A 20,671-nucleotide genomic window follows, 5' to 3' on the forward strand; every position below is an offset into this window, starting at 1 on the left:
ATTCAGAGGGCGTAGACTTTGGCTCTGGCTGTTGAGTTTGTCCTTTGAGTGGGAGGTTGCAGGAATGTGTCTGGGAGTTTCTGCCATCTTGAATTATGGTGGAAATCTGGTGAGGTCTTGAGATCTCAGCCACACTCTAACTGGAGTCAGAGAACAGGTCCCTTCCCATTCTGGAGCCAACCCAGAACCAAAACCATAGAGGTGGACTTGAATCAGGGGACTCACATGTGACCCCAAACAACTGACAGCAGTTTTGAGTTAGGTTCCAGCATAGGCCTATCTCTCTCTCTCTCTCTTTTTTTTTTTTGGCGCAGGCCACTTTTCCTCCTTGTTCCTCAGAGAGATGTGGTTTGAGTGAAGGACTGGGAACCAGGAATGGCTGAATTCTAACCTTGTTCACATAACTCCTCTGTGCCTCAGTTTCCCCATAAGTAAAATGGGACTAATCCTAATCCTGTTCATTGGGGGTGGGGGTTGTGAGGGTTAATTTGTGTTTGTAAAGTTCTCTGAGGATGGAAAGTACTTAGTGTTGTTGAGACTGGTGTAGGCTAAAAATCAGACTCTGTTTCTATAAACCATAGTGGGAGAGTCCCCTATAGTGGCTTTGTCTCCCTTGAATGGCTGATACACATAAGACTATCAGAGTCTACCTCTGCTGCGATTTAGCTAGAGAGTCCATTAGCCCAGGTAGTCGAGGCTCATGCTTTTGCTCTTAGAGCAAAGATCTAGATCTAGAATTGCAGCCCAAATGGAGGCAATTCTGTTTAGTATTATGGCCGCACAGCACCATCTCTCTGCCCCCGCCCCCTCTGGTCTGCAGGATTGTCCCTAAAACATAGCAGAGCCCTGGGGGCATTGGGATCCCGGCGTTCCTTGGAATGGCCCCCAAGCAGGGGAGCTGTGGGATGACTCAAGGTGCTCGTGTGGGTCATGAAGTAAAACCAAGGCAACAAATCGAATTTGAGATCAGTCACCAGAGCACCCCCCCGACCACCAAAACAACAACAAGAATAATTTGAACAACATATTTTGAAAAATGGCGTAACCTTATAGATCCTCCTGAGGCTCCTTCTCATGGAACCCAATTATAAGCTGTCAGTTCTCATTATGGGAACGAGTGAACAGCTCAGCTTCTTAGCCCCCTAAATTTGGTACGCTCCAGAGCCTCTTTGTACTTTAGGTATAAATGCCCCCTGGGAATCAGACAACTGGGGATGGGACACTAGATGGAGAGGGCTCTGAGATACTACAGAGAATTCTTTCCCGGGTGTCTGGCTGGTGGGTCTTGCTCACATGCTCAGGGTCTAACTGATCAGCATATTTGAGGGCTGGGAAGGAATTTCCCTCCAGCTCAGATTGGCAGAGACCTGGCGGGGGGGGGTTCACTTTCCTCTGCAGCATGGGGCATGAGTTACTTGCTAGTTTGAACTAGAGTAAATGGTGGAATTCTGTGTAACTTGGTCTTTAAAAGAACAGTTGAGGACTTCAGTAACTCAGCCAGAGGTTAGGGGTTCTATTACAGGAGTGGGTGGGTGAGGTTCTGGGGCCTGCGATGTGCAGGAGGTCAGACTAGATGATCCCTTCTGGCCTTGGAGTCTAGGAGTCGAAAGCATTTTGACTTGCGTGAGAAAGGCAGGTGGAGTCTCTCTAAGAAGCCAGCATGCACTGGGGCCGGCAAATATTGGAGTGCACATGCAACATGAAAACTGTGTGTTTGTGTGCACAGCTGCGTGTATTGGGAGGGATCCCTTCCAAAGATTCTCAGATGACATCAGAAGAGCATTAAATGCAGCTAAGAGCAACTGTTGTGAAATTCTTTAACTAAACCACTCTTGAGCAGAGCCCATTAATTGACTGATCTAGGAGAAAGGTTTTGGGATCCATGCCCAGTGAGCCATTAACTTATCAAAAGTGCCCAAGAGATGCTAGAAATAAAAAGAGTCAGTGTGAAAAATGCAACGATACCTGCAATCATTACTACAGAATTCTCAATGAGAACTAGTCAGGAATTTTTTGACTAAACATTTTTTCCATCAGAAGATTCTAATTGATCGAAAATTAAACGTTTTGAGGGAATGAATGGCTTGATTCTGATGCATTTTCAACTCAATAAAAGTTTTGACTAATAACAGAGATTTGAAATTGTCATTGTTTTGTTTCACCATTTTCAAAATGAAAACATCAGTTTTTTTTCAGTTTGAATGACTTTTTGTTTTGAAATTTAGACTGATTTTAGTACAGTAATAACAAAATTAAATGCTCAAAACTGAAACAAACCAGTTCAAAATGAAATGTTTCAATGGGCCTGAAATGATTTTTTTTTCCCTGCGTTTTTGGTTTGTGAAAATTTTCAAGATTTCGACTTTTCCTCCCGATTCATGGTAGGATAATTGTTTTGACATCTTGAAAATTTTCAGGGGGAAGAAAACTGTTTCCTGCCCAGCTGTGTTTCAATCACTAGTGCAGAATACCGCAAAATGTAGCTGTTATCAGCATGGCCACTAACCTGCTGTGCCTCTGCCTCTGCCTCACACTGCCTCACACTCTTGTCCCACCAAGACAAGTGTTGATAAAGTGTATGAAAGAGACAAGCTCCCTGTGGTATCTCTCAAGGGCCGGTATGGCCCATCCAGGGCTCCATGCTGCGTTTGTGGGTTTCAGCAGTGCTCGGTGCTGTTGTGGAACCCTTCCCTTGTGGCAGCCTACAATGCTCTGTGAGTTCCTCGATGGCTATAAAAGAGCAAAGTGTGACAGAATACACCTAATAAACAATGAGATGTATGTGGACTGGAGAAACACTACCCTAAGATGATGTTCATCATGCTTCTTTGGGCTAGTCTACACTTACCGTCCGGGTCGACGCGGTGAGTTCGACTTCTCGGAGTTCGAACTATCGCGTCTGATCTAGACGCGATAGTTCGAACTCCGGAAGCGCCGCGGTCGACTCCGGTACTCCACCACTGCAAACGGCGGTGGCGGAGTCGACCTTGGAGCCGCGGAGTTCGACCCCGCCGCGTCTGGACGGGTGAGTAGTTCGAATTAGGGTACTTCGAATTCAGCTACACTATTCACGTAGCTGAATTTGCGTACCCTAATTCGAACCCCCTTTTTAGTGTAGACCAGGCCTTTGTGACTATCCCCAAATGTATGGAAGAGGAAATCTGTCTTGTGAATTAGTTCACTGGCCTGGGAGTCAGGTAATCTGGATTGCAATCCTTTGAGGCATCTGGCACTGGTCACTGTTGGAAGACAGGATACTGGGCTAGATGGGCCATTGGTCTGAGCCAATATGACCATTCTGATGTTATGATGGGCATTTATGTTAGATTTGAATACCCTGGCCACATTGCGACAAGATGATTGTCATGAAAAGGCAGAGGTAAGCGCATGGAAGAACCTTTCACTTTAAAATGTGATTTGCAGCTGAACATGAAGGATCAGGGAAGAGCCCACAGCCACTTTGGAAACACCGATGGCTTGGATCTAAGCTCAACTGACTGCTCAGGCACAGCAGGCTCTGGCACTGCACGGAAGGAGCTGAATACTTACTGCAAGGACAGCTTCTTTGGAAGGGCCTGCAGCACCTTTAAAATGATCTGCTCAATGCAGAGATGCCGCTCAGGTTAGAGAGGGCAGTTTCCCAGGCTTTACCCACCCATCGGGCCCGGATGCCTTTCGTGGACTTGTATGTTGCCAAAATTAAATTGACAACACATCATAAAAGAGAGATTTTAAAAAGTGATAAAAGAAAGACACACCCAGAGAGATCTGATTTTATCGAATGCAATTTAATACAAATGCTCCAACTCCTCCTGGTGAAAGTGGCCAACAACTTTGACGTATGATCCTAGAACTACAGTCACCTTCACTCATTAGATGACGAAAGCATGTAAGATGCAATCCTGACCCTAATGACGTTGACAGGTGTTGTGCCATTAACTTCACAGAGGCCAGGAATTCACCCATGGACCCTCAGTTTGGTGTTGGGTCTTTCAAGATCTTTCTGACATACCATCACTGGAGTTAATCTAGGCATAGTTGAAAAAGGCATTTCTTTCTGCAAGGTCCATCTGCCCCATCTCTACCTGAGTAGGTAACTGGCAAACCTCCAGAGGACCAAGGTTTGGTTCAGATAAACACCTAGAAGGTAGTAGGATGAACAGCTAGAGAAGTGCTGCTCAAAACGTGGCTCACAGAAGCTTTCCTGGTGGTCTGCAGAATGAACCATTGCTGGGTAACATCACATGGCAGGGGATTGGGAGAGATGGGTCAATGGAAGAATCTTTCTCTTGTGAAGTGGCTTTCTGAATGCAAGCGCTGGACAGCCACAGCAACATAAACTTTCCAAACCTCCTAAGTCTACAGATGTGGGATGGAAACCTCACTAACCCTCACTTCCTTGCAAGTCATCGGGATATTTCTGCAGTAAGTGGATTATTTGCTGTTTAGGCTACAATTACCCTAAAGGACTCTCTAGTGGTATTTTGGCACCTTCTGGACTCAGGTCAGAACCAGAAGTACAAGAGGAGGTGACAGGAAAAGCAAGAATAAGGTAAGAAAAAAGGTATCCCCACGTTTTTGAACAGATGTTTGATTGAAGGGAGAAGGTTGGTGACACTTTCTGAGCGAGAAACCCAAATGTTGAAGTTCTTACTCAGGCAAAACTCATTAGAAAACCCCCCATTTCCCTTTACCCATCAGAAAACAGACCCCCCCCCTCCATTCCCCTTTATCCCGTTACCCATCAGCAAACAGAAACAATTCCATAAATCGGTTGTTTCTTGTCTGCCGCAGCATCAAGCTCACCTGCACTACCCCACCCCTGCTACATGCGGAGATTGGGGGGGGGGAGCAGTCCATCCACCTGTTTCCATTGGATTTCTAGTGGCCTGAGGTGTCAGAGAAACTTGTATTAAAAACAAAAATCACAAACATGTCAGTTGGGGCCAAATGTGACCTGATGAATGTTTAACTCTCAGCCATCACCACAACAGGCAGAAGCTGCAGAGCGCTACAAAAGTCTCCCTTGCTTCCTTTACAATACTAATGGGACACTGAGCATCCTCTGGTCCATTAGCTGGAGCTGCAGGCACGCATCATCCCCAGACACTGTGCCACCGCCAAGCTCTCCATCTTCGGGGGCTGCTGGAGCTTGGAAAAACCAGCCCAGATAGAAATATGCTTCCTCATAACAACAGTGACTTATCGATCTTGTCTGCTGGCCCTCGTTTCCTGCCGTTAATGCCTCTGGCACCGCCCTATCGACCTGCAGCTGGGCCAGCCTGGGTGCGGGGAGAGGAGCAAGAGGCAGAGGCAACCCCCTGTTGCAGAAAGCGCCGCTGGCTTCTCCCCAGCACCACTTTCAGCCCCCATTGTTCCCGCCTCAGCCCAGATGCTCCATCCCCAGCCCTTCACCCTCTCTGCAGCTGCATGCTGCCAGTCTCAGCTTGTCCCGCAGGCCATATACATTACCTCCAGAGCTGCCTCCAGTCCATAGGCCTGGATCCCTGTTATAACCTGGGCTGGTATGGACCATTACCCAAGTGCATCCCTGTGCACCCCTCTCCCCCACCCACCCCACATTCTCCCCACACTGCAGCCTTGCCTGCCCCCCTCCCCAGCAATACCCCATCCCCACGCTGCAGCCCCACCTGCCCTGCCCCCTTCCCAGCAATACCCCATCCCCACGCTGCAGCCCCACCTGCCCTGCCCCCCTTCCCAGCAATACCCCATCCCCACGCTGCAGCCCCACCTGCCCTGCCCCCCTTCCCAGCAATACCCCATCCCCACGCTGCAGCCCCCCCTGCCCTGCCCCCTTCCCAGCAATACCCCATCCCCACGCTGCAGCCCCACCTGCCCTGCCCCCCTTCCCAGCAATACCCCATCCCCACGCTGCAGCCCCACCTGCCCTGCCCCCCTTCCCAACAATACCCCATCCCCACGCTGCAGCCCAACCTGCCCTGCCCCCCTTCCCAGCAATACCCCATCCCCACGCTGCAGCCCCACCTGCCCTGCCCCCTTCCCAGCAATACCCCATCCCCACGCTGCAGCCCCACCTGCCCTGCCCCCTTCCCAGCAATACCCCATCCCCACACTGCAGCCCTGCCCCCTTCCCAGCAATACCCCATCCCCACGCTGCAGCCCCACCTTCCCTTCCCCCCTTGCCAGCAATACCCCATCCCGACGCTGCAGCCCCGCCTGCCCTGCCCCCCTTCCCAGCAATACCCCATCCCCACGCTGCAGCCCCACCTGCCCTGCCCCCTTCCCAGCAATACCCCATCCCCACGCTGCAGCCCCACCTGCCCTGCCCCCTTCCCAGCAATACCCCATCCCCACGCTGCAGCCCCACCTGCCCTGCCCCCCTTCCCAGCAATACCCCATCCCCACGCTGCAGCCCCACCTGCCCTGCCCCCCTTCCCAGCAATACCCCATCCCCACGCTGCAGCCCCACCTGCCCTGCCCCCCTTCCCAGCAATACCCCATCCCCACACTGCAGCCCTGCCCCCTTCCCAGCAATACCCCATCCCCACGCTGCAGCCCCACCTGCCCTGGCCCCCTTCCCACCAATACCCCATCCCCACGCTGCAGCCCCACCTGCCCTGCCCCCCTTCCCAGCAATACCCCATCCCCACGCTGCAGCCCCACCTGCCCTGCCCCCTTCCCAGCAATACCCCATCCCCACGCTGCAGCCCCACCTGCCCTGCCCCCTTCCCAGCAATACCCCATCCCCACACTGCAGCCCTGCCCCCTTCCCAGCAATACCCCATCCCCACGCTGCAGCCCCACCTGCCCTGGCCCCCTTCCCAGCAATACCCCATCCCCACGCTGCAGCCCCCCCTGCCCTGCCCCCCTTCCCAGCAATACCCCATCCCCACGCTGCAGCCCCACCTGCCCTGCCCCCCTTCCCAGCAATTCCCCATCCCCATGCACCAGCCCCACCTGCCCTGCCCCCCTTCCCAGCAATACCCCATCCCCACGCTGCAGCCCCACCTGCCCTGCCCCCTTCCCAGCAATACCCCATCCCCACGCTGCAGCCCCACCTGCCCTGCCCCCCTTCCCAGCAACACCCCATCCCCACGCTGCAGCCCCGCCTGCCCGGCCCCCCTTCCCAGCAATACCCCATCCCCACGCTGCAGCCCCACCTGCCCTGCCCCCCTTCCCAGCAATACCCCATCCCCATGCAACAGCCCTGCCTGCCCTGCCCCCTTCCCAGCAATACCCCATCCCCACGCTGCAGCCCCCCTTGCCCTGCCCCCTTCCCAGCAATACCCCATCCCCACGCTGCAGCCCCACCTGCCCTGCCCCCCTTCCCAGCAATACCCCATCCCCACGCTGCAGCCCCACCTGCCCTGCCCCCTTCCCATCAATACCCCAGCCCCACGCTGCAGCCCCACCTGCCCTGCCCCCCTCCCCAGCAATACCCCATCCCCACGCTGCAGCCCCACCTGCCCTGCCCCCCTCCCCAGCAGTTCCCCCTGCACGCTGCTACATCCAACCTCTTCCTCCTCAAAACAGCCCCAAGCCCCCCTATGCTGCTACAACCTCCTCCTCCCCACGGCTCGGCCCCGCCTCTTTGATCCTTCCTGGGCACAACCACCCCCCACTTTCCTTCCCAGCTCAGCTCAGCTCCTCCCCAAATCACGCCCCCCTCCCCGCCCGGGTCCTCCAGCGCCTCCTAAGGGGGCGGACTCTCTGCAGCAGCAGCTCGGGTGCATTGGTCAATTTTCATGTCAGTTCCCCCCCCCCCGTCCCCGGGGGCTGTGGTTTCCTCTTTGAAATTGTTGCAAGTTTGAGGCGGGGGGGAGGCAAGAGCCGGAAAGTCTGGAGGTGCCCGCAGGAAGGGAGGGGTCCGGGCCCAAAGCGCCGCCCCCGCCTCGGTCTTGGATCGATCGAGCTTTGCAGCACGTGGGAAGCAAAAGTTTTCCTCCCCCCCCCGCCCCGCTGCCCGCCGCTGCTCCCCGCCCCGGGTGCCCGCCGGCGCAGCAGCTCCCCGGGACCAGGCTCGGGCGCCTCGCTGCGCCCTTTGCAGCTGCGCTGCTCCGCCCCGGGGACTTCGGGGCGGTCTGTGCCCCGCTCCCCCGCGGGCTCTGAGCAGTGAGAGGCCACCGGCCGCTGGGGGGAAACAGCCGCCCCCAGCCAGGGGCACCCGGGGACGGGAGGAACCTCGGGGATGTGTCGTTCGCGGGCGGCGTGTTCGAGCTTCGCCCGGCGGCTTTAGCGGAGGCGGGGAAGCGCCGCGGCTCCGGTCTCGGCATGGGGACGGGCATGTGCTCGAGGCGGCAGAAGGGGCTGCTGCAGACCGGCTTCTGCCTGGTGGCGGTGGCGTGCGTGGGCGCCGGAGTTTTCACGTACGGTCACCTGCAGCAGAAGGCGAGGAGCGCCGAAGCCCTGGCTCTGAAATTCAAACAGCAGCAGGAAGCTCTGTCCGCCCAGCTCCAAGGTGAGTGAACCCCCCCCCACCCCGTGCAAAGTGGGCAGCTGTAGGCTTCCCCCGCGGCCCTGCTAACAAGTGTTGGCTGCTGGTTGTAAACGGGCTCGGCTGCTGGTTTAAAGGGGGTTAAAAAGACACTGCTCCGGTCTGCTGCTTTTTTAACCTCCCTGTCTGGAAATAGGCTAACTGTGCATCTCAGGCTCTGTCTGCTCACAGCACTAAGAGTCCCCTGGGTCTGTGTTTAATTGCTGAGTTCAGTTACAGCTAATCTGCCCTGGTTTGTGTCCTGGTAATTTCTTCCGATCATTGGCACAAGCTTTATGTAACTTTATTTTTTAATTCTATCAATTGACTCTTATTTCGCTAGGCAGAATCAGACCCATAGTACCCAGCCCTTCTGGATGAGGAAAGTTAGGTGCCAGGATACCGAATTGTGGGAGGGAAGATGCTTTAAGTTATCATAACATCCGCTACAGCTGTTTTGAGCAAAGAAACCCCTTGAGTTTAGTGAGAACATTGATCTGCTGTTCCTGTAGTGTTCCTGCCTGTCTGTTTTGTTGTTGATGGATGCTAATATAATGCCACAGCAATGAGGCGTGCTTAGGCGGAATTGACTATGCCGGGCCCATCCCTGAAATCCAAAGGGAAATCGCTTTTGTGGGGCTGTCTCTCTCTCTCTGTAATTTTTCCAGAAGGACCACCCACTTAGACCGGCAGAGTTTCTGTCAGCAAACTTTTCTAGCAGCAAACTTTTTAAAAAATTTTGTTTTCCCCCTTTTCCTTCAAAAAAAACTCCAAACTTGGGAATATTTAATTTTAGCTACTGGAGAGATTTCCCAGAATGGCAGGATGGAAGACGCGTGTTGTTCTTGTTCTGAACTCTCTTCCTTTTCTAGATTCTGCATTCTAGACTTTTTGTGTCTCTGCTAAAACTAGAGCTCCCAGTATTAACACCAGCATTCTCCCTAGGGCCTGAGCCAGTCTGTATCTTTGTTAGATTTAGGTAGAGGGATTTATTCCTTCGAGACCAATTCTCTGGAGCCCAGAGCTCTGCATCTGTAGGGTGGACTCAGCTATGGAATGAATGCTCATAGAACACATTTCATATGGCTACACGCCACTCTATTCTGGTATCTCAAGGACAAGAGAATCACTTAAACATATTTCTTGTCATAAATAATAGACTAGATTCTGGCATGTAAAGCCGAGATTGTTCCTCGGACTCAGAACAGTTATGACCTCCATCAGATATAAAATTATATCTTATGGACGGTAGCCTGCATTGCTAAGAAGGTCTACTGGTTCCATCCCTGCCATTGCTTCAGCATAATCCTGCTCAAGGCATTTTCTTTTCTGGGTCAAATCTTCCAAAGTATGCGCATGCTGCATTGCATGCCCGCAGGTGCCACTGTGCATGTGCTCTGCAGAGCTTTGCATGCAACTCAGCACATGCTCTTCTTGCAGTTTGGACTCCGTGTTCCCATCTGTAAAATGGGTAGAGTGACTTTTCACCTGGGTGTAGCAAAGTGTAAATCTATGGAGTGCTGTGTATGTGCTCAGTACTTACAGTTCGCTTCTGTTTTTCCTGCTAATCACTTGTGGCATTAAGGCAACAGCTACAGGTAGTGCCTCCAGCACCACCCCACTAGAGGCCTCCCACGTGGACCTCTGATCAGAGGCAGCTGGGTCCAGATAGAAGGATCAGTAGTGCAGATATTCAGTCCACGTTATTTCTGCTGACGCTCACCATCGGGGTGGGGTGGATGTTAAAAGAATAAGTTGAGACCACCAATCTCTGGGACCTGGTTCTGGGAGCAGGACAGAGGAAGTTACTGTTATTCCACTCAGAGAAAGTTTGTTTAGATGCGTGGACAGGTAGCAAGTAACCTGGTCGCTTTCAACCCTACCACTAGCAAATACAGGCATTGCCATGGAAACCTTTCACATTTTGGGAACATTTTGTCCAGTTATTTTAAGAAAGATAAAAGTTTGATTCAGATTCTGCTGGCGAGAGAGTCAGAACAGGCTGGCATCTGCAAAGCTGTCAGCACTGTTCATAGGTACCTTCAGGTTCATTGGTAGTTGCACATCTTGCTGTCTAATCTCATGCTGTCTTCCCATACCTCCACCAGCAGCATTGGGCTGGTGCTTAAAGCCAGGGAGTGGGCTCAGGGTTTCTGGGGGCTGTACCCAGCTCTGCAGCTGTCTTGCTCTAAGACTTCGAGTGTGTCGCTTTACCCGCTCGGTGCCTCAGTTTCCCCCATCTGTGTGTAAAACGGCGACAGTATTTCACAGGAGGCTGAAGCAGGCAATGTTTATCCAGCACTCTACATAGCTCTTCCTGTCTCTCAGGTACTTCCTGTTCCCTGCATAGCCAGCATAGCAAGTGGCCAACACTTCTGGCTCTCCTGTAAATAAAGTTTTAAAGTGGAACGACAGGCCACAAATTATTGCCAGGGGAAAGTAAAGCGAGGGGAGGAAATGAACCTCTACTCCTTGCAGGGCTGCCCCGGAGCCAGTGACGCGTGGCCCATGTTATGGCCTCTTGGTTGGCACAGGGAAATGTATCTTCCCTTGCTCTGCTGTCAAACAGGAGCCAAGCAGCTGCTGAGATCGCTTTGGAATAAAATGGGCAGGGTGTGAACTCGGCTGCTTGTATCAGAAACGGGAAAGGAAGAGAGGGAGGCTTTATAAGTGTGGGGCTGCCTCCTGTCTGACCTAGTCTTGCTGCCCCCAAGCCAGGGCATGAACCATTGGGGCCCCCTGCAGCTGTGACCTGTGGGGCCTGAGGGGGAAAGCTTGCCTGCTGCTGCTCCGGATCCGAGGCACGTCTGGTGCCTGGGGGTGCTGGCGTGCGAGAGAAACTACAAGGCCTTCTGGCCCTTGGCTGGGCTCAGCTTTCCTGTCAGGGATGAGGTTGGGGGACCCGTAGCGGTTCAGTGCGAGGCGGTGAGGGGATCACATAGGAGCACTCTGTCAGGTTGCAGCCTGGCGTGCCCTGCCTAAGATCTCGTGCCCGCTGACGCTCCAGCTTCCCCCACCCCAAACTAATGCAGAGCCCTGAAGTTTTGTGGCAAGTGGCTTTAAAAATGCCTCGCTTTTGCCTCTTACCTCTCTCTTCTGTGTGTGTGTGTGTTGGAAGGTTTTAGATGCTCTTTCCCCATGACCATATTGACGGTGGAGACTGAGACTGGTGTGATCTTGTTTCAGTTATTTTACTAGCAAATGGTGCTGTCGGAGCATTGGAACAGAGGGATGGGAGGGATGTACTTACAACCCCCTCTGGTTCTCCCTGACCTCTGCCCTGTGGCCTGGCACATACACACACACACTCAACAGACTTCTGGGCGGAAGAATTCTCCATCTCTTAAAGAGCCGCCATCATACACGGGTGACAATAAGACTTTAATACTCGTACCCCAGCCACTGGGCATCTGTCATGTGTTTTGTTTCCTTTGCCACCACTCGTGATTAGAAGGAGCTGCATGGTAATGCTGGCTCTCATTCTGGTTTGTAATCTGCTGCTCCTTCTCCCCCTCCCGTCCCCATGTGTGATTTCTTGAGAGCGGCTGCAGTTTGGTGTTTTGGGAGGTGGAGGTTTGCTACGCCAGAGATGGCGCCAGTGTCACAGGCAGTGGGTGGTGACGTGACTGAAGCAATCTGGCAGGAGGACTCGATTTGATCTCTGTAGAGGAGAGAGCGGCAGAGAGAGAAGCTACCTGAGTGGTTAGCATGGGGGGTGAGGAGGAGGGGCACGGGACAAAGTACTGCATTGAAGTTTGTGTGGGACTTCGTGTGCTGTGAAACTGCCTGAAGTTTGCAGTTCTGAGATGTATGTTTGGTATCCTGTAGTCGCAATTGCTGCAAGCCCACTCATCCTAGCAAAGCACGAGCCATGGCTGGTTATTGTAACAAATCCAGGGCTACCTTGGAAATTCGCTGCCAAAGCTTCTGCTCCAAAGCCACTGGCTTCTTACTCCAGACTTGAACATAGAATCTCCATTAGCTGTTCATGCTGTAGGGCATAGGACACACAGCTGAATTCCTGATTCCTTCCAGTAGAGGTCAGTAAGCTATGACCTTAACCAGGTCATCCCATAACATTTGAAGTCTGAAACTGTAGATTTTTATTAAGGACAAAACAATTTGTGTCACCAGGTAGCTGAGGACATGAAACAACTTGTCATAGGAAAAGATGCACCAAGATTAACAGCAGAGTCAGTAAGGTGTCAAGGGCGCTCAGATCTGGCCCCATCTACACAGCTCATGTATGTTAGTATTTCTAAGCAAATCCTCCAGCTCAGGGGAATGTGTGTAATGGCAGGAAATGATTAGGAAAATCAAGTCCATTCTTTTCAGAAGTTCAGGGCTTTACATTTTAGTTTGCTTGGCAGCATGTGACACTGCTTTAGCCCTGGAATTCTGGCTAAACTCCAACTCTGTTAATTACAATCCGACCTCCTTAAATACCCTGCTGTAATTTCAACTGGCTACAGAGTTCTTCACTTCCTGCCCTAGGCTGCTATGTAAAACTACTCTGCTCTGTTAAACAGCTGCTGTATTCCACCTCGGAAATGGGTGAAGTGATCCTTCTCTACAGGATTTACTTCCCGGTTTGTGCAAAGCTTAATCCCTGTTTACAAGGTTCTGGTAGCTTTGCGTGAAAGGTGCTCTGGAAGGCCACGTTTGATCCTTCTCATTGGCTGCAAGGAAGGCTTACCTATCTCTTAAAGTACCTGGCCCTGGGAGTCAGGAGCTATGGGGTTTGTGTTTGGCTGTGCCACAGAGTTCCCGTGTGATCTGCAGCATGTCATTACCTAGAGATGGCCCTAAATTGTGACGTGTGGATTAGGATTTTTGGATCTGGGTTTCGGTTCAAGTTTGTCACTACATATAGCTGCTCCATGTCTCAGTTTCCCCGTTTGCATCATGGAGATAGTAGCACCTCATACCTTATGGGGCTGTCAGAGCAGACCTATGTTGCACAAAGGACATGGCTGAGTGAACACTTGGGTATCGCAGAACACATGCGAGTGTCTCTTCTGACATGAAACTTCCCTTGCGTGGTGCACCATGCACTTGGTTCTGCTGTAGTTCCTAACAGCACCGTGCTGTTTAATCAGAGTTGGGGGCCTTTGGTCTTGTCTGGGCTTGGCTTGGCAGCTGTTCCCACTGTTAGAAGGTGGTTTTGAAGTGACATATAAAGAAGGCGTCTGATTTTAGGTTTTAACCAATTAAACACCGATAAAACACCCTTGATTTAAAAAAAAAAAAAGTGTTTATCCAATAAACACCAGAAATAGTTACTTGTATCTAAGGGCTTGCCTGCATGGAGCAGTAATATGTTCTTTGGGGGTGTGATTTTTAAAGCGCATGAACATGCGCACTAATTGGTCCATGTAGACCCTGCTGGTGTGCGCTAGAAGTACTCTAGTGTGCTGTTTGAAAGAGTAGTATGTTATAGCACATTAGGGATCAATATGAAAGATTACTCATTATGGGTGTATACTACTGTCATGAGCAGTGTCTATAATACACATGATTATACAAAGAGAGAACCTTGAAAACTCCTGGTTTTGGACATCTACATAAAACTCAAAAATTGCTAAAAATCCCCCAAAGATGAAATGCATAACCCCTGAAAAACAGAAGCCTGACATATAAACACGCCCATGTGGTAGGGGTTTGTACTGACTGTGTCCAATATTGACCTCTCAGGTCAATGCATCTTGATGATCCGTTGATTACGTCTTGAAACTATCCGTGTTCTTGGAACTAGCGCCACTCACTGAAATACCCTCATGCAAAATACTGTACCCAGAGGGGACAGTTCCTCTTTGCTGCTCAAGCAAATGTAATGAACTTCGATGTGAAATTGTGAATCAGAGGGATCCTAAAAACCAGCGGTGCCATCGCTTGCCGTCTTCCAGGCGTCTTCGTTGCTAGCCAAAGCAGCCACACCTTCTTCCTGCTGGAACACCATGTCCAATCTCCCATCCCACCAAAGAGTTGTTACCATCCCTGGCTGCGTCCCGGTTTAACTTAGACTGGGAGTTCCTTGTGGCAAGTGAGAAACTCGCAAAGAAGGCCAGTGCAGAGAGGGCCTCTGGAAGGTGGCTGACCTTCTTCAGATGAGAGTGTCACTGACTGAGGCTCCTTCATGTGGGTCTGTGTGTTGACCTTGGCTTGGAGTGAGCAGGGCAGGGAGAACTCCTGCCCCCCCCCCCGGGTGACCTCTCGCTGAGGAAATAGCTGGATAAGTGCTTCTAAAAATATAGTTGTTATTGAAGACTTGCGAGTGCTGTGCCGGTGTTTCGGCTGGCTGAGCCACTCCAACAGAGGGGGGGCCTGCGTCGAAGGATGATTTCAGGCCCTCAGGGTGGAAAGTTAAACAGCAGTTCCTGGCCTGAGTTACGAAGAGCCTGTTGAAAACTGAAAGGATCACTCTTCTCCCCCCCCCCCCCCCTTCCCCTTCTAATGTACAGTTTTTCAAGAACCAAACTGACAATCAAGCAGCTGTGACAGTGAACTTTAACGCTTCCTGATCCCAGTACTGACAATCCCAAGGGTTCAAACATTATGAGGCGGGCCCCAAAAATCACAGGATTGACTTGAAAAACATGACAAGTTTTACACTGTTTGGGTTTCTGAGCCTTGAGGTTGCACTCAGGTCATGCTTTCAAGCTTTTCCCTGTAACCATGAGAGCTAGAAACTTTAACAAGGAGCTGAGATTCTCACCTAATCATCTGACTCCAGGAGCTGGGGCTTTAAAAAAAAACAAAAACCCCACCAGATAAAGAATCATGGAAATGTCAGGCTGGAAGGGACCTTGAGAAATCATCAACTCTAGCTCCCCTGCACTGAGGCAGGACCAAATAAGCCTAGACCATCCCTAACAGAGGTTTGTCCAATCTGTTCTTAAAAATCTCCAATGACGGAGATTCCACAACCTCCCTTGGAAGCCTAGTTCATGGGTTGTAAAACCTGCAGGGGAACGATTTAAAAAAGAGCCAAGCATTTCCCATGTTCTCAGGGTTGGCTTAGCGTCTAGGCCACAATTGACCTGACAGTGTCCTGGCAGAATGGACAATGCCTTTATCTTCAGTGGAGTCTAGAAGCACCAACCAAGACCGGGTCCCTATTGTGCTGGGCACAGAATAAAAGACAGTCCCTGCTCTGAAGAGCTTACAGTCTAAATAGACCAGATGGCCAAAGAGAGAGTTATCCCTATTATATAGCAGAGGAATTGAGGCACAGAGAGACTAAGTGATTTGGCCAAGGTCATACAGGGAGCCTGTGGCAGAGCGGGGAACTGAACCCAGGTCTGAGCCCTCACCCAGCATCTTACCCACCGGTCAAACGACTTCTTTATGATGTGAGTAGTAACCGACCGTCTCTTTGCTCTGTCGCTGCTGGGCTGTCTCCCTTGTCCCCCTCTTTCATGCTTCACTCAGCCACGTTAGCAGGCAAAACCTTGCTGGCAGAGTGAGGCCGGCTCCAATTTACTACAAGATTTTTGTGTTGTTGAATTGAATGGGGCGGGGAGGAGGGCACTTCTTACTGAACCGTTCTGTGGTTCAGGCGCGTTGTCGTGGGCCACGGTGCTGAGGGCTCTGCCAAGAATGAACAATGCAGGGGCTGTGCAGCATTGGGAACGGAGGCTCAGCGAAGCTGCAGGGCCTGGAATAGTTACAGGGACATGGAAACATTCGCAAAGGGTTGGGGCTCAGCTGCCTCCGCCTGCCCAGCTGTTTCAGTCACCTTCTCCCTATCAGCCACACTCCTTCAGGGGCTTGGAAGGTCCTTGCTGGTCCGTTGCTCCCATTGTTGATCCTCCCAGAAATACCCCGAGCGATGAGGATTCTGTGGAAACTCTATGCTGCCCAGCAAAACTTGCATGGCTGCTGTGTTTGCTCTGCTTACTCCCCGGGCAGAAGCCTTTGCTTATACACAAGTTCTGTCTGCCTGACACGGGACCAGTCCCGTTACTTCTTTGGGCTTCACTCTCGGGACCTTTAAAATCAGAACTTGTTGCCAGTTGATGTTGTGAAGGCCAAAAGTATAACTCTGTTCAAAAGAGGATGAGAGAAGTTCATGGAGGGTAGGTCCATCAATGGCTATTAGCCAAGATGGTCAGGGACGCAACCCTATGCTCTGGGTGTCCCTAAGCTTCTGACTACCAGAAGCTGGGAGTGGCTGACGGGCGATGGATCACTTAATTGCCCTGTTCTGTTCATTTCCTTTGAAGCATCTGCCTCTGGCCACTGTGGGAAGACAGGACACTGGGCTAGATGGGCCTTGCTCCGACCCAGCATGGCCGTTCTTACGATACTCGCCTGCCTTCACAAAGCACTTGTGGGACCTGAAGCTGACGTGTTGCAGAACTGCAGAGCGTGAGAGAAGCAGCCTGGCAGGGCTGCTGCTGGAGGGGTCCCCTTCACTCCGTTGGCTGTGCGTGCCCAGCGATTCTGGGGGCTGTGCGTTCTCACTTCGTTTTCTGCTCTCTGAGGGACCTGCCCTCCGGTTGGCTCAGGGCTCAGTAGATGTTTGAAGCAGGGAAAGTGGTAATTGTTTTTAACACAAGCTGCGCTTGGCTCTGTTGGCTTAGCTAGAGAGGAGGTGAGGGCCAGTGGTTAAAATGCATGTCTGGGCATCAGGAGATCTGGGTTCTAGACTGGACTTTGTCACTGACTCACTGTATGATCTCTGGCAGGTCATGTCCCTGCTCCGTGCCTCACCTTCCCCAGTTGAAAAAAAAGACGTAGCTCGGTCTACACTGAAAACTCAACAGCTATGTTGCTCAGAGCCCCGAAAAATTTTGTGCCCTGAGCACTGTAGTTAGGTTGACCCATCGCCCCCCCGTGTAGATTTGGGGATGGAGGGATTTTTCTGCTGACCTAGCTGCTGCCTCTTGGAGAGGAGGGTAGATGGACCTACATGGATAGAAAAACCCCTTCTGTCGCTACAGGAAGCGTCTACAGTATGGGGTTACGGAGGCCCAGCTGCAGTAGTATGGCCAGAACTGAGACTTAACTTACCTCCCCCTTGAGCGTGTTGCGAGGCTTTATGCATTACGTTGGAGGTGCTACAAAGGGGCCAGGTGAACGTCTGGTCTAATGAAGATCAGCGAATTTCACTCAGTGATTTCTGCATCGAGCCCCTAACTCCTGGCTGTGCTAGAGCACGTCTTTTAGGGAGGCTTCCAGTCTTGATGTCAGGACTTCGGAGTTGTAGGTTAAGCTCATGTCTATGTAATAGAGCCGTGTGTGTGTGTGTGTATACACTCCCCTGTGGGTGTATAAAATAACATACACCGACATGTACGTAACCCTAGTTTGAAGCTTAGCACAACTGGGTGGCTGCACAATAATATTTTAGACACAGTCAAAGCATTCCTAGCATTCCCTCTGATTCTGAGTCTCTGCTGCCACGTGTCCTGCATCCGTGGTATCCTGGCACCAAGCAGGCTGTGTGTATGGGAGGCTTTTGGATGAGGCGGGTGGGGGGAGGACATTGTTTTTGCCCACTGCCGTGTGATCAAGCAGATGATGTGACAGCCTTTCAAGATTGATTATAGACATCTGGGGATTTGGGCTGTGGCCTGTGCAATGTGTTGCAAGTGTGTGTGTGTGTGTGCACACACAAAAGGGCCCAGCTGTGAAAGGATTTTCTTTGGAAGCAGCTGTTTTATCCCCTCTTCCACCCAATCACAGCCCAGCACCATGCCCCAGCCTGGCCACGTCTCCTTTCTGGAAGCAGGGGGTATTAGCGAACCAGGAAGAGCTCTTGGGTAGCTTTCAGATTTCAAACTGGATTAAAATCATCATCCATCAGGAGGTTTCTTTGGCACTTTATCTGTCATGTGGCTGATACACAAAACAATCCTTCGCTTTCCCTCCGGGTTACCCTGTGCGCAGCATAGATGTTCTTTTGTGCATGCAATGGGAGAGCAAGCTGGCTGGCCCATTTATCCTGAATGGCTTGTGTCTGCTTTAGGACCAATTAATGGGTCGGGGAGTGGGTGGGTGGGAGGAAGCATTTGTCTGGCTGTCTCCTGCATGCTGCTGACACAGTTTCAGAGCAGCTGACCTGGGAGGCACTGGGCAGCTTGAGTCTTGCCGTGGATTCGGCCTGGAGCTGTTTCAGATTTGCGACAGATAGGAAGCATATGATTTAGCTGGCCAAAGGAAAACAAACTCCCAGGCTTCCTAGCTAAGGCACCAAAGCCGGCCTCCGTTGTGATAGAGGAGCATCTCCTTTGCAAACCTCCAGCCCAAGCAGCTCGTTTGCTGATGCTACGGCACAGGGCAAGGTATCAGAACCTGGAGAGAGAACTAGTTTGTATCCAGCCTCCGGGCACTTTTAATGCAACCGTGATTTGCTTATTGTGCATACATAGCAACTCGTCGCACCTTGAATGCTCCAAAGCATTTTACAAGTTGGGGTCTCTGTAGAAATAATGCATCTAGGGATCTTTCACCTGCCACTTAAATGCAGCCGCCTATGCTGTTGAATGCAGTAGCTGCATGATCAGTTGGGAATAGTCTCAATTGAAAGTACGGTGAGTGGCTGCTTTTAAGGTAGAAGGTCAAATTGGAATCACTCAGACCTCAAAAACTAACCCTCACCTTTTGTGAAAAGTCTTTACTGATCACACATGGTTGGAACATTCTACCTCCAGTAGCGCAGTGCTCCCCCAACACCATGCTGGTTCGATGCTCACGCAGAGTTCGTCCTACCAATTCACCAACACCCACTTTGTGCTGCACCCAGGATTTCCTTAGCATCCTCCCAATCCAATTATTGGCCTGGCCTGGCCTTGCTTAGCATGAGAGATCTGGTAGGGTTGCAAATTCTCATAGCCCTCAAGTAAGCCCTGGGGCATCCAATGAAATGCAGTGTCTGTGCGCTGGCTTGTTTCCACTGGAATCTTCAGTTCAAATCCTATCTTGGGCCGAAAGTTCAAATAAACGTGGTTTCCCTGGTCGTGCCCAAAGCTCCGATGGTGCGGCCTGGAATGACGGGTCCTCTTCAGTGGGAGGGGACAGAGGATTGGAGCAGCTGTAGGTCAGTGGAAGCTTGTGCAATGAAGACTCAGGTCAGCACTCTTGAGGCTCATTTTAGAGCAATCCCGCTTGGGATACAGTGGGCCCATAGTAGATTGACTGACTGAGCAGCATGACTTGTCTTCTGGACAGGAAATACTTCCCTCCACCCTGTTCCTTCTGTCTCTTGACCAGGGGTGGCTCTAGGATTTCCGCCGCCCCAAGCAGGGCGGCATGCCGCGGGGGGCACTCTAGCGGTCGCCGGTCCCGCGGCTCCGGTGGACCTCCCTCAGGCGTGCCTGTGGAGGGTTCGCTGGCCCCGCGGCTCTGGTGGATCTCCCGCAGGCATGCCTGCGGATGCTCCACCGGAGCCGCGGGACCAGCGGCCCCTCCGCAGGCATGTCTGCGGGAGGTCTACCGGAGCCGCGGGACCAGCGGCCCCTCCGCAGGCATGCCTGCGGGAGGTCCGCCGGAGCCGCCTGCCGCCCTCCCGCTGGGACGCCGCCCCAAGCGCGCGCTTGGCGCGCTGGGGTCTGGAGCCGGCCCTGCTCTTGACACACTTGCATGGCTCTCTCGCTGTCTTTCATCATGCTCTGTCTTCCTTTCTAGGAGTGTGTTTTTCCCCTGCAGGAATTTTTGTCAAAATCAACACTTTTTTTAAAATGGTTTAGAGCAGACTGTGATGAAAACAGCCTTTTCTGTCGAAAGAAGGTTTAGGCGATACTTTTCCGACTAGCTCTAGTTCCGAGCATGTCTCTGGCCACGGGTCTACTGTCACACCCTTGATTCCCCTTCAGTCTCTCTCCCTTGGCCATTCCTCAAGGATTCTCAGAAATGTTCAGCATTGGCCTAACTTTGCAAAACTCCCATTAATTCCTGCGGGAGCAGAATTGTGCTGGTGCTGAGGGCTTCTGAAAAGCCCACCTAGGATTTGCCTTAGCTGTTATGAACTTGCCGTTATTGCTAACGGAGTTCGTTCTTGATGGTTTTTTTTAAGGCTGTTCTTTTGTTTCACACCCTGTCCTTTAATGTCCCATCAAATGTAATTGTCAGGCACCTTTGATCTTATTCATTGATATACGCGGGGGTGGGGAGGCGCGGAATCGACCAATCCTTTAAAGACTTTGTTGCAGATGTGAAATTGCTCACTAGACAGATGCTCTTAGGAGATGAAACTCTTTGATCTCTACCAGC

At 51.7% G+C, this 20,671-nt stretch overlaps 1 protein-coding gene across 2 annotated transcripts in view; it reads left to right on the top strand.

The window, feature by feature from the left end:
* Positions 1 to 7,822: 7,822 nt before the first annotated feature.
* The window catches only part of LOC123354258 (Golgi integral membrane protein 4-like), a 79,697-nt gene continuing 66,848 nt past the window's right edge, over positions 7,823 to 20,671 (top strand). Inside the window, exon 1 of one of the 2 annotated variants that reach the window (XM_044996098.1) lies at positions 7,823 to 8,440. In XM_044996098.1, the coding sequence (XP_044852033.1) occupies positions 8,254 to 8,440 (187 nt within the window). In that variant the 5' untranslated portion in view covers positions 7,823 to 8,253. The remainder of the gene's footprint in view (positions 8,441 to 20,671) is intronic. The other variant, XM_044996097.1, reaches the window with a different exon arrangement.

The sequence above is a fragment of the Mauremys mutica genome, chromosome 21 (genome assembly GCF_020497125.1).
Source record: "Mauremys mutica isolate MM-2020 ecotype Southern chromosome 21, ASM2049712v1, whole genome shotgun sequence".
Lineage (NCBI taxonomy): Eukaryota > Metazoa > Chordata > Testudines > Geoemydidae > Mauremys > Mauremys mutica.